The sequence below is a fragment of the Athene noctua genome, chromosome 25 (genome assembly GCF_965140245.1).
Source record: "Athene noctua chromosome 25, bAthNoc1.hap1.1, whole genome shotgun sequence".
Taxonomy (NCBI): domain Eukaryota; kingdom Metazoa; phylum Chordata; class Aves; order Strigiformes; family Strigidae; genus Athene; species Athene noctua.
The window spans coordinates 2,850,225-2,866,827 of NC_134061.1; the positions used below are offsets into that span (position 1 = coordinate 2,850,225).

The following is a 16,603-nucleotide window of genomic DNA, read 5'->3' on the forward strand; positions in this document are numbered from 1 at the left end:
TCGGTCCTGACGGATAAACGGGGGTAATGCTGCCCGCTGCGGCCTCGGGATGGGAGGCGCTGTCAAGGGTCTGGGTGTCGTGTAGGGTGACAGAGCTGCCCCTCAGGAGCCAGGTAGGGCCTTACAAAAGGACTCGCCGGTGAGGCCCTGTCCGATTTACACTAGCCAGAGCAGTCGGTCGCTTCTGTTATTATGCCAAACCCCAGCTCCCAGTTGTTCAAACTTTCATCTCCCCTTAAAATACTAGTAACTACTTAACTCTGGCCTGTGGTTTCTTGATTACACCCACCTGCAGGGCCCAGGCCCGATGTATGAGGGAGATGTGACAAGAAGTAAAAAAAAAAAAATACTTTTTGCTGGTACAGCTCCCTGTTGGTGACAGGTATGGGGCTCATGAAAGGATGTGGGGAGGGTCGGGGCTGCTGCTCTCCAGGCTGGCACAGCATTTTGTGGTGGTACCACCTCTCCCAGGAAGCTGTGAAGCCTACTCCATAGCCCTGAAAACCACTGCTGAGCACTGTGTAGGAGGGAAGAGCACTGCTGTGGTTTAGGTTTGGCGGCAGTAAAAGAATTAGTGAGAGTAGCAGAAACAGGAAAAGGGGGAAGGGCACCAGCCCCTTTGGTAATGTTAGCTGCTTCCCAGGGACTTCAGGAATCTCTTGTGCCCTGTAGCTTTGGCTCTAGTCTGCTCTCAGACTTGTGTTCTTGCTGTAGTCCCCTCTTTTAAAGCCTTTTTAGCCCACAATCCCTTCTCTACCTGTGGTTTGTTTCCTGCAAATGCCCTGCACTAACAGCATAGGGCACTTGATTGGAGGTTCTGCAAAAAAATCTATACCCCCTCACTCCCCTGAAATGTAATGTTACATGGCAGTGTATCCGACCTGCTCTTGGTTATTGAACATAAACCCCAGATTTGAGCTCCCTGTGCAGAGCAGGGATTGGGGCTTTTAGAATCCAAGTTCAGGATCAAATAAAAGGGGCAGGGTAGGCTGGGGAAGCTCCGTGTTGGGTTCAGAACAATGTTGCCAGTTTTCTTCCCTGCACCAGCAACTCCTGCTGTGGGGGCATGGGAAAGGAGCAGAGCACAGTGCACTTGACTCTGACCAGCCCCCTGGGAGCTGTTACTAACAGGCCCAGTTCAGAGTAGGCCACGGGCAGTTCTAATCTCTGCTGGGACCATGTGTAGCTGGAGAGGGAAGGGGTAGCCAGGGGAGACCCCGGGCTTTGAGAGCATGGGCACTGCGCCATCTTAGCCCAACACCCTTGTGTGATGCAGCTTCTTGAGAAAAACAGAGGATGTTGGGGATGTGGCGCTGCTGTTGGTGAACTGTGCGTGTGAAGGATGCCATGCAGAAGAATTTCCTGCCTTGAAAAGGGCAGGAATAAAAATGCTGCAGACCTTTTTCTTAGAATGTGAATGAACAGGACAGCAGTGACAGAGCCCCACTTCCAAATGTGGGACTTCAGCAGAGGGGCATTGGAAAACAGCGGGTGCTTTTGCCCAAAGGAGTACAGATGAGGAGTCAAGCCACCGCTGGTGTCCATCCATGGAACAAGAGTAGGCCAAGGCCTTGATGATACCTCTCTCTCTGTGCAGCATATGAGGGCATTTGGTTTCCCGGGCTGGTCCGCTGTTCCCTCTTCTCTGATGCAGTCTGTGATTTTCTAACCTGGCTTCCATACCCTGAGCCTGCAGCATGAGGTCCCCTCGTGTCAAAGGGGCAACTGGAGGATTGCAGGGGCCTTTCTTGACAAAGGTGCTCTGCAGCCTCAGCTTCAGATGATGTCAGTGAGGGTGATTTCACTCCCACCAAATAAGAGCTACGCAGAGATTAAAAGGAAGTGTTAAGTCCCTTTTTCTTAGTGGACACCATGACTCTCCAGAGGAAGATTTAAAAATAAATAAATAAATCAATCAGGGACCAAGTGCAAATATCCTTGGACTCTGAAGGGCTTCTGACATGATGAAACCAAAGCACTTGTCCTTACAGTCCTGCTTGCGTCCCATCAGCATCAGTGGTGACCCAGGGAAGAGAGAGCTGCAGGGGAGAGCGACTCTTTGCAGCCTCACTGCCTGGTTTGGCTCCTGAATGCCCAGAGCACCCAGCAGTTGCACACTTTCTTTCCTGGGTATTCAGCTAATGGAGGGTGACAGCTCCTTGTGCTGCTCCCAGGGAGGGATCCAGCTGAGAGGCCGGCTGTGGTGCTCAGCCCTGTTCCCACAAGGAAGCCTGTTTCAGCTATTTACATCTCTCTCTTTGATCTAATTTTTGACATGAAAAGACATGTCAGCCAGGTAAAGGGAAACAAACAAAATGCAGCAACAGCCCCATATCTCTGCTGGCACATGATCTGCTCCCTAGCACACACCTGCCTCACAGCCACAGATCCTTATCGGCCCTCCCATTTCCTTGCTGTCATCTCTGCTTTCCCTTCACGCTGCTGTATAACTTCTAGGGGCAACTTTCTGCATCTTCTTCCCTGCTCAGTGAGATGCTGTGGCTCCCTTGCCCCCTCTCTCTGCCATCTTCCTTCTCTCGAGTATAACCAGTGTGGGAAATGCCTCCACATGTGCTCTTCACTGCAGGCAGTGCGAGGGACAGGTGATACAGATCTTCATTTCCTCCCTAAACTGCTGCAATGTTTGCAACTCACTCCAGAAGTAGCAGCAATACAGTAGTAAGTGACATTGTCTCTCCTTGGAAACAGGGTATTTTTTTCTCCTAAGCAGCTTAGAACCCTTCAGGGTACAATAACAGTATGAGAATTTGCTGGGCCAGGGGCTGCAGATACAGCAGAACACAGTGATACCCACCTGTGTTTTTTCTAGAGGAGTAGATGTTCAGGACTTGCTGAGAAAGCAAACTTAACAAGTAAGAGTATTGTTGAGATGCAGCGAGCTCTGTGGTGGGGATAACCACTAGTACCAGCTGCAGAACAGTGTGGGAAGGAGAAAAATCAAACAGAAGTGAACTCCCGCTTTTATCAGCCGTTAATTTTCCTGTGGCGTGGGCAGGCTCCTTGGGTTTGCAAAGCTGGGTGTTCTTGGGCAATCCCCGAGCCATCTGCTCTGGTTATTTTATATGGCTTTTCAGGTAGCAAACCAAGGCTGGAATCCTCTGACAGGAGAGATGGCTGCCCAGTCCAGGGCCTGCAGTCCCACGTGAGCTGTGCTGCTGAGGGATGGGGCTCAGTTTATGAGAGTTCTTGGCTTTACCCAGGCAGTGATGTCTCTCTGCTTCATCAGACTCCTGCTGTGATAATTTCTTGGGAAACTCAGCAGCCCTCTTTCTTCCCACAGCCAACAGGGAGATGGGCTGCCTTCCCCCTGTCCTGCCTGCCTCCTCCCACAGTGAGAGGTGACTCTGGGTGGCTTGTTGGTGCTGGTGACAGGGCTGGCACGAAGCAGGGCCAGGTGGAAAAGCACTAGCCCTTCTCCTCATGCTTGGAGTTTTGCTGAGGCCTCCACATCATAATGGTTCTGCTTTGGGGACAGCTGGACCTGGGCATGACTTGACACTTGGAGAATGTGGTTGCAGTGGAGACTCTTTCTCCTTGCCCAAGGAAGAGAGGCCCTTGGAGCTACGTGCTGCTCACAGACCTTGCAAAGAACAGGCCCTGCCCCACTAGGAACACAAGCCAAGGGTGAGAAGAGAAACTGAGGCATGGACACCTTGCTGACCCGGTCTGCAACCCAACCAGTTGACTCTCAGATTAATCCTTTATCTTTTAGGTATCCTGCTGTGTCCTGCAGGATTCGGGATCCTCTCAAGCAATGGGAAAGGAAGCAAAAGGAAAACAAAGGGTTTTTCCTGCTAGTTCTTGTCACAGGAAGCCCTGCACTGTCTGAGGGAACCACCACCACTGAGTGCAGAGGCACTGGGCTTTGAGACTATATCAAAGTAGAAGTTCAAGCAGAGGAGATTCCTGTTCCCATTCTCCCTTCTCCTTTACTAGTTCAGTATAGGGCCACAATTAAAGATTAACTGCCTCCAAATAATGTATCGTCAGAGCTATCACCCACCAGCATCTCCTTGTGCCCAAGATTAGACCTTCGGAGCAGCAGAGCTGACATGCAATAAACACCTGAGAAGCAGAACTGCAGACCGAGGTACCCACTGGGGGTACCAGTAGCTGGGTACCAGTAACTCTGCCCTTCTGAGAAGACACACTGGGCCCTCCCTGACAAGGATTTTAATGCTGTAATCACCTGGGTGCTGAGGGCAGGTCCTCTGGGACCCAGCATGGCCAGCTGCTTTCCCTGTGGTTTTACAGGGCCTTGTGCATTAGGGGCTTGAACTGAGCTGGGGCAGGGCAGCAGTAACAGCCTGGTGTGATACAGAAAAGCCTGGTAGGTCCATGTGTAGGTTGTTAACTTTCTTTGGGATACTGGGGGTGGGCTGGTAATATGACTGTAGCTATCAGCCTCTGCATAAAAATCATGCCACAAAAAAAAAAAAAAATTAAAAGTTTTCTTGGGGAGCCTTGGGTTTGTGGGTTTGTTGGTTTTTTTCTTTAAATAAAGTAAAATACAGATTTTGAGATATGGCAGTTGGACAAGAGCAGGATGGGAGTGAGAGAAACAGAACTTGGCTTTTACTCTTTGTTTTCTGTTCAATCTGCTTTGGTGTTGTACTGTAATCTCAGGCAGTCTCCCCAGCAGGGAAGTTCTAAAGTTTGTGCTGGGGTAATATTTAAATGAAAATGTCACATAGCAGGCTGTTTGGGACATTTCTGTTCCTGCTCAGATCAGCATCCACCCCTACCAAAGCAGTGCAAGTAGGGTCCATGTACCTTGGCTGGTGAGAAACAAACTGGTTCAACTAGAGCCCTTTCCATTCACACCCAATCTTCCAGCCTAACTTTTTGTGTAGAAGCTTCCCTCCAGGTTTGAAAAACCGTGCTTGGGAGGAAGGTGCTGTGACAGAGGAAACAGAGCTGTATTTACCAGCTTCGCAGAAGGGACACTGCAAGACTTATACACGGGAAAGTCACATTTGAATGAATGTCTATAGGATAGACTCACCTTGTTCAGGCTTAACCCCTGCTTCCTTCCTGTTCTTGCCTCTGTTGAATATTTTTAACATACCGCTTCAGAGGCATCCTGCACACGCTCTTTCCTAGCCTCCTCCTGCCTTTCCTGCCTTGCTGCCCCTACCAGCATGGGGGACACGAACACATCTTGCAACTGGCACCTTCTATCATCTCCCATCTTTGGTGCTGCTGTCTTGCAGCTCAGTTTGGGACACAGTTTCCCATGCTCATGCACACCTTTGGCTTGTTGGAGATCAAGGATAACTCACTGCAGGTTTCTGACTCTCTCCAGATCAGCATCATGCACAGATCCAGTGTGGGGAACCCCAGATGCTGTTTTTACAGCAGCAGTTAAGCTCAGCCTCCCACAGGAGTTTCCCAGCCTCTCTCGTTCCTCTCCTTTCTGGGGATGTGTTCAGCAAGAACTGGGTGCCTGCTCCACCAGGTCCTTTCCCCACAGATTTAGGTTTTTCTTGTTTTCTATGGGTGGGCACGAGCATGGCTGTAGGTGAGCACGTGGTTAACAGAAGCATCCATCTTATTTTTCTAAAGACATCAGATGCAGAACAAACTTTCAGAGAAAGTGAAGCATCTACTTTATGTCCCCGATCACTCACCCTGATGCCTCTCAACCTGTGACAGTCCTCTCCTGACTTACCAAGTAGAAAACCACAGCGCAAAGCATCGAGTCATCCCTAAATAAACCTGACCTGCCTCTCAGAGTTACACTAGCGTAAGTCAGGACTTGCTGGACTGAAGTCAGCTCAGTTCTGCTGATGGAAAACAGGCATGTGAGGAACGTCTCAGCCCCCAGCGCTGCCTAGTGTCAGGCAAAGAATAATGAAACCAAAGTTGGCCCCAAGAATTGCTCCCTATCTCCCAGCTGAGCTGAGCTCCAGCCTGGCTTAGGACATTATTTCTTACCCACTCCACAAGCACTTTCTCCCCCCGCACACCCCACCACATCCTCTGTGTTTCAGGACAGAGGCATTTTCTGCTAGATCCACTTGGATATAAACAGCACAAAGGAAGCAATAAGGAAACTCCTCCCTATCCCTTGCTCTAACCACTTCAGACACGCTGCCAGCTTGCTGCAGGGTACAAATTATCACAAACTCGGGGAGCTTCCTTACCTGGAGAGGCTTCAGCTCTGGTACATCAGCGACTGTCAGGGAGCAGATGCCCATTTCAGTGCAACAGCCATGCTGCAAATTAAAACTGCACCGAGCACCCATCCATGCGGCTGCTTTCGGTCTCTTCACAAGTCAGGTAGGCTGGTTATCTATTAAATAGGGAGAGAGCACGCGCCCAAGAGAGGGTGAACACACAGAGGAAATCAGGCAGTTTCCTGTTTGTTTATCATGAACAAGAGCTTGTTTGGCTGGTCTGAATGTTGCTAGAGGGCTGGCCCAGCTGCTGCTGGTGGTGCAGAGCTGAGCTCTTCCACTAGCATGAAAGGAAAGAGAAGGCAAAGTCTCCCAGGAAAAAAAAAAAAACCCAAACAAAAACAACCAACAAACCAAACGCAAACCTCTCTGAAGGTTTGCAGCCAAGGCAGAGCGGTGGGCAGGGAGGTTTCACCTGGGCTTGTCAGGCTCTGACGTGTAAAGGTAGCAACCAACTGCTGCTCTTTGGTCTCAGCAGGAGATCTGGCAGCAGATCTCCTCATCATACAGGACCCTTTAGGTGCCCCAGCAGGTCTTATATTGTCTATTACCAGCAGACTTTACCCAAAACGTGGTCCCTGTAGCTTAGTTTTGGGGCTGTATTCAGAGAAATACAAATTAGGAGTCTGTGCTGTCATTACTCAAATCACTCTGGAGCCACAAACCTACAGGGCTTCAGATGAAAAAACTGCCAAGCTTTTACCAACGCTGGGCCCTCCAGTATGAATTCATCACTGACAGTCGGGACCCAAGGACTCAATGATGTTTTCTAATCTCAAACTAAAGCAGCTTGAACCTCTGAAGTCATGCCTAGACATTTCTGTTGTTCCTGTCCGCCCTGCATTAGTAATAAACTGGGGAGAGCCTTTGGTGGGTGGGAAAGGAGCTCAAGGGGCTGCGCAGGGACAGGCCACAAAGCCAAGGCAGCCTGGGACCAGGGTTCGAAAGGGAGACAGGCACTGGCACCTTTCAGTGCGCTGCCTTAGGCCAGAGGAGTTAAAACCTGGAGCTGGAGATGCTCAGCAGAGTGAAACCAGCATCAGAGCTTTCCCAGGACAGCCCAGCACTAGGACTAAACCCCCGTACCTGCCTGCCCGAGCTCTTGTGCCAGTTTGTGCTTTTTCTTCCTCGCCCGGAGACTGGGCTATTGTGTTTGCCCTTGTCCACGTCCACTCTTTGTGTCCTCTGCCCAAGGCAGGGTGACCTCTCCAAAGCCTGTCCCCATGGGAGACGGAGGGACACCCTTAGGTCCCTTCCCATGCAGAATTGCTGCTGCCATCTGGTGGGAGAGCGGCCCAGCTGCCAGCCTCCGCTGCTCTGCAGTTCTCATTCATCTCGCCTTCTGGAAAAGGTGACCCCTTCCTTCACAAACCTCCTTTCTGGCTAAACGCGGTCTGTCATGCTTCACAGCAAAGCTACAGCCTCCATCGCTCACCTGCAAAACACTCCCGGCCCCAGGACTTTGGTGCTAGAATAACCATTTGTTGGAAAATGGAAACATCCAGGATTACCTGGTGTGAGTCAGCTCTGGGGAGGGAGAGCCTGGCAGAAGGACATTTAATTCTGACTAGAGAACACCCAGGCAGAGGTCTGGGGCAGAGCTTTTCTCCAAATAAATTTTTGTGTCGTTTTAGTTGGGTTTCTTAAGGAAGTGGGTGCTTTCTCCAGCCCAGTAACACATCCAGCCTTGCTGGGGAAGCACTGGTTTTATGCTGTCATGCTGTCTTTCATCTGGAGAAAACTAATTTCAAACTAATTTGATGGAGGATGAAAAGCTGTCAGATAAAAGTGTCCTGTGCAAATAGGTGACAAAAACTAAGAAAAACTGACCAGAGAAAGCATTCCCCTCCCCAAAGCATAAGTTTTAGCATGGCTGCAGTCTGTAATAAGCAGCAGAAAGCCCAAATGACAAGAGAACTGGTGTAACTGCCCAGTGCAGGAGATTCTTCAGTCAGACCTGTGCCAGACCATGAGCCCACTGGCTTTACTGTTCACAGAAACAAACCTGAGGTTTCTTTACCTCCCTTCAAAGTGGCATCACGCAGCTGCCTCCCACCTGCGATCCCAGCTTACCTTGGCCTGAAGCCTCTTACCCAGGAGATGCGGCACACGGTGGTCGTGGAGTTCTAGGTCCGAGACAGCGGTTGCTCCTCCAGGCATGGTCACACGACAGTCCCTTTCTTGCTGTCTCTAAGGGTGAGGTGAAGGGGGAAAATCTGCCATTTCTGGAGCACCTCCAGCACCTTCGCACGTGTGAAGAGTTGCAAAGACCAGGCAGACCTTGCGATAGCTCTGCCCTGCAGCCGGGAGCCAGCCCACCCCCGCCAGCAGAGCCGCAGGACACCAGGCTGATGGAGTGCTTTAGGGAGAGCAGACCAGGACCCGCACAGCTGAACTCCTCTCTCTGCCCTCAGTACAAAGCCACATGCCTTGACCCTCTCTCGTTTCTTCACCCCGGGTTGTGCTCTGCTTTCACCAGCAAGTTTTTGTTACTGGATTATTAAAAGCAACAAGGTTAGAAACGCCAAACAGAGAGGGTGGGGACGCCTTGTTTGTTGGAGCAGCGAGGGCGGCCTGCCTTCATGTTACCCAAGCCCGAAGCTCTTTCTATTGCCCTGACAAGTAGAGCCCTGAGAGCAGCGCTCACACCCTGCTAACGCCTCCCGAACGCTGCGAGGGAAGGGCCAGCATCCCGGGAAGCTGAGTTCAGCCTTCAGCTCTTCAGTCCAGCCTTGGCCTGGAATGCCAGGCAGGCCAGTCCTTTTCTGCACAATCTCCATTTTTTGTTGGTTTTGGTTTTGGGTTTTTTTTGTACATCAAGGAGTCCACCAGCACCTGAGAAGTTTGGCAGAGAATGACAGGCAGTGCTGGCTCACTGCTGCGCAGCTCGGAGCAGCATCCATCCAGTGAGCAGAAGGCTGTTTCCTCACCCAGTATCCCTGCACAGCCCACACAAAACTACATCCCGATTTTAGGGTCACCGATCCCATCTGGAGCCAGACAGCTTGACAGTCTACAAGGCTGAAGAGAAGCTATAAACACGATATAAACAAGGGGTTCAGCTCGCACACACCGAGACAGCTACAGGTTCAAGAGCAGCTTTGAAGTCTGATGAGTTCATGGCAGCTTTAGGCATTAAGTGAGGCAAAGCGAGGGTAGAAGAGCAGTTAACAGCCAGGGAACATTTGTAAAAAGAATTACACCCAAAAGCAAAGGAAACAGAGATTAATCAGACCCAGGGGCCACCGTTAGAGACTCAGACACCTCCTCCAGAGAGGCTAACAGCAAAAGCAGCAGGAAACACTCCACACTCCACTGAAAATGCAGAACTGGAGGGAGAGGTAATGCAGAGCTACAGAAGCTGAGAAGGGATTTCAGACACACTGTTTTGAGCCCAACACCTGGTGCATGAAACTAATGGAGAGAAACTCAGGAAACACTAAGGGGGCTTTAAAAGGAGCCTCGGGAGAAAAGTGGAAGCTTCCTTAGAAGTGTCTGAAGCGGTAAACCAGAAGAATAAAGAACAAGAACACTGGAGGGGGAAGAGATCTGGAAGTTATTTGGGAGTTATGGACCTGACTGCTCAGCTGCTTAAAATATTTTGCAAGCTCAGGCACCTCATCACTGCAAGATCGTACCCTGCCCAACAGAAAAAGCAGGCAAGGCTTTCCATTTCGCCAGAGGCGAGGGCAACAACTCAAAGTGGCTGCACCGTGACGAAACGAGCCCACCATTCACAGCAGCTTTCTGAGAGCTCAACGTCCTCAGCGTAGCAATGACACCCACCTAACACTGTGCTGCTCAGGGAGAACTGACACCATATGAGCACTCTCTCTGCGGGATGGGGGGAGTGTGCCAGGCTAGCACCGTGCCTCTGACAGCTGCTGACAGGTTTGAAGCTCCCCGTAGGCTGTATCTGGTACAATACACCCCCGTTTTCTTTCCAACAGTATGGTGTTGCATCAAAAGAGTGCCCTGGAAAATGTATGTACATGCAGTAAACAGCCTGACCTGTGCATGGGAAGAAGTTAAAAGCCTTTGCAATAACCTCAAGATACTCTCAGCCTTACCTTGTTGCAGGAATTCAGCCCAAGAATCGTATTTCAAGCTTTCGTCGGGAGCAAGACCTATCTGCCTGTGCTAAGTGACTTTTAGCCAGATAATGCAGCAGAAGCATGAGGTGTCTTGCTCCACCGACCCAACCTTCATTCTTCTGAGGTATCACAAAAAAAAAACACCACCCCACACTACTACACGTGGGACCGTGACATTTATTGAAGGCTGGTTATACAATCTCAAACCCATCACATCCTCCTCACAATTCAGGTTCCCTAAATAAAAAGAGCATTGATGTAACAGAGAATTCTGCCCACCTCCGACTGCCTGAGCCACAGAGCACCGAGCTGTCCCCTCTTTTGTCCCAGGTGCTGTTTCAATAGGCCAACTGCCACTTTTACTGACTGTGGTCCTGCAAACAGGGCAAACGGTGGCAAAGAGACTGGTGTGCAGCAGTGGGGGGAGATGTCCCATTGCCAGCACACAAGTGAGAAGTATTTTCTGCAGAGGAATTATCTTCTCTGTGCCCGAAACCCATCTACTGCACAAAGTGTATCTCTGCTATTCTCATGTCCAGCTGCAATCCCCTCGACTTGTGCATCCAGCGAGCAGCACTACGTTCACACGGGCACAGCAGAGCCACTGCCCTAACGGCTGAGACGTCCCCTGTCCCCTTACTCTCAGCAGGCACCTGAAAAAAAGATTGGCTTGACAGAAGAGCGAGCCCTGAGCGTCCCTGTTCCTGTTCTAGTCCAGGACCTGCAAGTCTGTAACGACCGTGGCTCAGCCAGCCTAAAGGCACTGAAGCATTGCTGTGAAACCCAACTGATACAGCACTCCTGTGCTCAGGGAGCCACCTGGGCTACTTGTTCGTCCCAGGAGTGAACAGATGAAAACTCTGCTCCTGTTGCTCAAATTGCCTGGAAAGGGGCAATTCTCAAACCTAGCTTAATGGTCAGTGGAGCCACTGCTCTGACCGTACATGGGAGGAATGCAGGTTTGTTGTCAAGAGTGTTCAGTTTTATTTGATTAAGAATTCAAAATGGGTTGAATTTTAAATTTCCTCTGCTTTTACCAATGAGGAAATTGCAAGGATTCTTTTGGAAAGGGCTGATCTAGTAGGTAGAGATGACCAGGCTAGCTCTGGCTGCAGAGCCAGGTTCACTGTGGCAGCTGGAGGAGCACAGACTGTCCAGAGGGCAGATAAGTGATGTTGCGGGACCGTGAGAGCTGGTACGCGATGTCTTCAGCTGCCTCCAGCTTGCGCAGCTCAATCAAGCCATCGCCTGCAGTGGCCAGCGAGTTGGCAATCAGCTCGGCTGCTTTCGAGTCTCCCTCAGCAGAGATGACAGCTGCTTTCTTCTGCTGCTCAGCCTGAAAGTAAACCCATGAGAAGTGGAATAAACGACACAGGAAACAAGAGCATAAGAGAAGACGCTGTTGGCATGTTGAAATTTAAATTCCCAACTTCACCACCCTACTGGTCTTTCTCCCAGCGGGAGAGCTGAGAAAGAAGGCGATTTTGTTTTAAAGCTGTGTTCTGTTAGACTGTTTTTTCTGCCTGCTGTAAAAAAAAGGTTGAAAAATCATCTTGCAGTTGCCTTATCAGTCTTAACCTCATGAAACATTAACCCACCTAAGGGCACTCCTAATGGAAAACTGTCCATGAAAGATTTGAGAACTTCAGTGGAGTTAAAACCAGGTCAGATAAACACTTCTACTATTTAATCATCCCGGCTGATTACATACGTCTTACTGCATCCACTGGATTAGCTTTGGGTGTAGTTGTAGGTTCTTGCAATCTCAACAGGCGGGTGTTCTCAGCTCTACTGGGGTACTCTGACACCAAATTGGTTTTGTGGATACTCACCGAGATCCTGAGTTATCCGAGATGATGTGGTCTTGCACACAGTAACACTCCTAGGATATGGGCCCCTACACCTATGGTATCAACCACTACGGAAAGCTTCAGCCACCCTCTCAAAATTCACAAACAGCAGGATCACTCGGGCTGCAAATCTCAACCCTGAACCCCATTTCTAACTGACACTTCCTCCTGAGCGCTGTCTCCTCCCTCCTCCTCTATGCAGACAGTCCTGTTCAGCACTCCAGTAAGACTGTGACATGGTAGTAAAACAAAAAAAAAACCAAAAAAAGACCCCAAAACCCAACAAAACCAACCTTAGGCTTTATCTATCCAACAATCACGTGTCAGAGCTGAGAACTGTATCAGCACTGTGACCCCACATGATTTCGTCATTCTACCTGCCTGGTCTTCTGGACATGGGAGTGAGATGTTCACTGCAGGCTAGAGTGGGTAGGAGATAACAGGAACCGTTTCCAAATTTCTCAGAAGGACAAGGTACCTTTTCCACAATGAATCTGGCTCGCTCTGCTTCTTGCTGGGCCACTTGCTTCATTTCCACCGCCTCCGTGAACTCCTTGCCAAAGGTCAGATGGGTCTGCGGGGCAGAAATCAAGCAAAGTCCACAACACTGAGAGTTTACAGCAGCGCTGCTGCAACCCACACAGCTCCTGGCGGGGAGACAGCCTGCCTGTATTGGTGACGCTGGAACCAAGATGGAAAGCCAATATCCCTAAAAGAACAGAAACTGGGAGAAGCAGGCCTCCCCACCCAGTTCTGAAGTCTCAAGGGAGACACAAGCACAGCTCCAGTCCAGCAGACCAGTTAACACCAGTACCTTCGGAGACACAGCATGCTCCTCCACCACCAGCGCCTGCCCCAGCACCCAGCAGAGGGAGCCCGCTTGCTCAGCACTCCCCCCACTGTCTCACAATCCATCCTGCACCCTCCACGCTCTGTCACGCACCAGAGTGCTCAGCCCGGGCTGTCTGACAGCTGCAGGCTCCTGAGATGGGACAGGGGAAAGGTGAATCTCCTTCAGTAGAGTCCTCAGTGTAAAAGCACCAGAAACAAAGTCAAAACTTCACATTTTTCTGGAATGAAGTCACCTTCCTGCAAAGACTTCCTATATGTTCAAAGCCTAATGAAAGAGCTCATTTCCCTTTCCTCTAAGAAGGCTTTCGAGGGAAGTCCCAAAAGAGAGAAGGAGAGGCACACGGACAAGCCAGATTACAACAGATTTAATTTACAAAGTTTATAGGGAGATAGGAGGGAAGAACTCCCTCCATGAATAGTCTTAGAAGGCACACCCAGGAGAATAATATTTCAGAGGAAAAAAGCTCCCATGGAAAATGTGTATTTGCACTGCCTTGTGCCTCACACTTTCTCCCCATGTCTCAGGGTGCCTGTGGAACAGCTGCCTTCTCTAAAACAACGTGCAGCCTGATCCATCACCCACAGAAGCGTTTTCTCTTTGTCTGAACTCAGAAAGCCTTGCGACAGTGAGGTCTGTTGATAGGCCAGCACAGCGGAGCCTTCAAGGGCTTTGCTCAAGGTCACAGGCCAGTGACAAAACCAGAGGTGCTGGCTTGAGCTGTAACTGCTACGTACCACACAACGGCAGACGTGCACTGTCCACATGCCCAAACTTCCTGGCCTTGTCTGGCCATCCACCCAGTCTTTTCTCCACTGCTCTTATTTGGGCACACTCCAAAGAGAAAAACTGAAAAGAGAGAACTCTTACCAAGGACACATCATCCAGAATGAGCCCAAAGGTTGCTGCTCTCTCCGTGAGGTCTTCGCTCACTTGCCGCGAGACCAGCTCTCTCTGAGTGATCAATTCTCCAGCATCAAAGCGAGCCTGAAGTCAGGATGGACAACAGTGAGAAGAAAGGTCCCAGAAGCAAGATATTCTCCATACCCTGCCTGTCTTTGCACTCATGAACCCCAGAATTAATCCTGTTCTTCTCCCAAAGCTAGCAAACACCAGGCCACCAAGGAGAAAGGGAATTTAAGCGTAAGCTGGAGGAGAAGTTGTCCAGTTGAGCATTTAAGGTAAAAGCGCACAAGCTGGACTAAAGCTGGTTACTTATTATTTAGCAGTCACCTGGGGATGCTTCTAAAACAAGAGGTCTTCAGTAAGATGAAATCTAAGATTACATGAGAAGTGAAAATCCCAGTCTCCTGCCTGAGACTCCCAGCCTGAAGAGCAGAGCTACCAACTGAGAGCAGGTAATAAAGAAATCTCTTTCCATCCAGAGCTCATCCAAAGTGAATTAAGTCAGGCCAGGCAATCAGAATGATGGAGAAGCAAACAATTAGCATAGCTACAATTAGCTTTTCTGGATGGCCTGTGAGAGCCTGAGGATGGAAAGAGAAACCTTGTTCAGGAGCACGACATAATCCACACTCCAGTGGGTCCCTCACTGCTAAAAAAAGGAGAGGGGAAAAAAAAAAAAACCACAACTGGCAGAGCCCAGCAACTCTCACACTGTCCTTACCACAACAGACTTGAGGATTTCAGTTGTGATTGAAGGCAGGACACGCTCATCGTAGTCCTCTCCAATACTGGTGAAAATGCGCGGTAACTGGGCGGTCACTGGTCTGAAGAGGATCCGCAACGTGATGTTTACGTTCTGTAGATCTGTAGAAAGAGGGTCAGGAGGTTAGTGGCAAACCGTAGGGACAGGAGACATCCTGAGACTGCCCTCTCCAGGGCAACTAAAGTGAGAAATAACACACATTGAGACTTCTTTTTGCCAGCAGAGTTATTTTCACCAGCCCCTTTCATTTTGGGATCTAAATCCTCCTTACACATAAGATTTTAAGCTTCAGTGTGTTTGCAACGCAGGGAATTACTTGCCCTACTGTAAAGACAGAGACTTTATGTTCAAACTTCCAATTTACAGAACTGAAAGAAGGGTCCCTTAATCTCTTCTGTAATTAAAACCCATTCCTGACTCTGTGCCAAACTGGACTTGGGACTCATGAGTTCTCCATGTCCAGATTAAAAAAAAAAAAATTAATCAGAATATCTGGTTTTCTTACAGTTGCCGACTTCAAGCACTCACCTTTGCTGCCAGTGATCACAGGAATGTTACGGGGGCGAGAGCGGCAGTCGAAAATGATGGGTTTCTGTACCCAGGGGATGAGGAAGTGGGTACCTTCTCCTACCACTGTGTCCTGAACCCCGCGGAATCGGTCAAAGATGACAGCTCTGTGGCCTGCGTCAACTAAAAAAGAAAACAGCACATCAAGGGTGGTTTCACTACCGCCACCCGCCGTACCTGCACGCCACCAAAACCTTCTCCTTGGAAACACTCTGTCAGGCTCAGTTAAGAGCTTCTGCTGCAGGAGACTGGTGAAATTAATTAGACCGATTGAAGCAACGAGGCAAAGTCCCGGCCCCTCAGGCTGCAGCTAAAGAAAGGTCCTTGCAATCCAAAAGGTTTAAAACAGCCCAGCCAGGCTTCACGTCCATCTTCCCGATGCCATTAGCAATAAAAGCAGGGAGCAGGCAAAATGCTGCCAAAAAAAAAAAAAAAAAGGTAGAAAGTGAACTGGAAGCGCTCAGCTTCTCCCACTCACCATTGTAAAGAGCAGAATTAACAACTCCACCTGCAACAGCCAGCCCCAGGCCCAGCTTCCCAAGGCCTTCAAACACCTTCGCAGCCATTTCACACGTCCAGCTCCAGAGCCTTTAGAAAGTCCCTCCTGCCAAAACCCTAACAAGGTAAAACGCATTAGGCAAGAGGGCAGGAGGGGGGGCTCCTACGCGCACTGAGGTTTAACCCCCCTCCCAAAATCCCGGTCCGTAGCGGCGGCGCGGCCCCCAGCAACTCCTCCTCCCCCTCAACAGCCACCTCAGCCCCGCGGGGGCCGCCGCCTCCTCCTCCTCCTCCTCCTCCTCCTCCTCCTCCTCCTCCCCCCTGGGCTCAGCTCCCCGCAGCACCCACCTGTGCGGGCACCCCCACCGCAGCACCCCCCGCAGGCCCAGGCCGACCGGCCCCCGGCTCACGGCTCACCCCCGCCCCTCCGTTGTACCGCGGCTGCCCGCCGCAGGCCCTCCCGCGCCCGGCCCGGCCCGGCCGCCTCCCGCAGCCCCTCGCCAGGCCTCCCGCCCCCCCCCCAGGCCGCTCGCCCCCCGGGACAGGCGACCCGCCAGCCAAGGCCCCGGCCCGTACCGCGCCCCTCCCGCCGCGCCCCTGACCTCCACATGAATCCGCGGCCGCCCGCCCCAACGCGCCTGCGCGCCGAGCCAAGACGCCCGCTCCTCATTGGCCCGCGCCTCCCCGCGGCATTCTGGGATATGTAGTTCTAACGCCCCTTTCCAGTCGCCGCGCGCTTACAACTCCCAGCAAGCCCCGCGGCGGCCCGCTCCCTGAGCAAGGCCGCTTCTCATTGGCTGCGGCTTCCCGCTGCCCGCAGGGCATCTTGGGAGCTGTAGTCCTGGCGGCGGGAAGACACGTGGGGGTTGTACCGG

The 16,603-nt window shown here is 50.9% G+C and overlaps 1 protein-coding gene across 1 annotated transcript; it reads right to left on the reverse strand.

Moving 5' to 3' along the window:
- Positions 1 to 10,451: 10,451 nt before the first annotated feature.
- PHB1 (prohibitin 1) lies at positions 10,452 to 16,374 on the reverse strand. The gene is made up of 7 exons (XM_074926939.1): positions 16,331 to 16,374; positions 15,709 to 15,845; positions 15,192 to 15,353; positions 14,622 to 14,764; positions 13,865 to 13,981; positions 12,623 to 12,718; positions 10,452 to 11,630 (listed from the first exon to the last, which is right to left on the reverse strand). Exons 2-7 carry the CDS (start codon positions 15,794 to 15,796, stop codon positions 11,418 to 11,420), a joined length of 819 nt encoding a protein of 272 aa, XP_074783040.1. The 5' UTR covers positions 15,797 to 15,845; positions 16,331 to 16,374; the 3' UTR covers positions 10,452 to 11,417.
- Between the last annotated feature and the right edge of the window lie 229 nt (positions 16,375 to 16,603).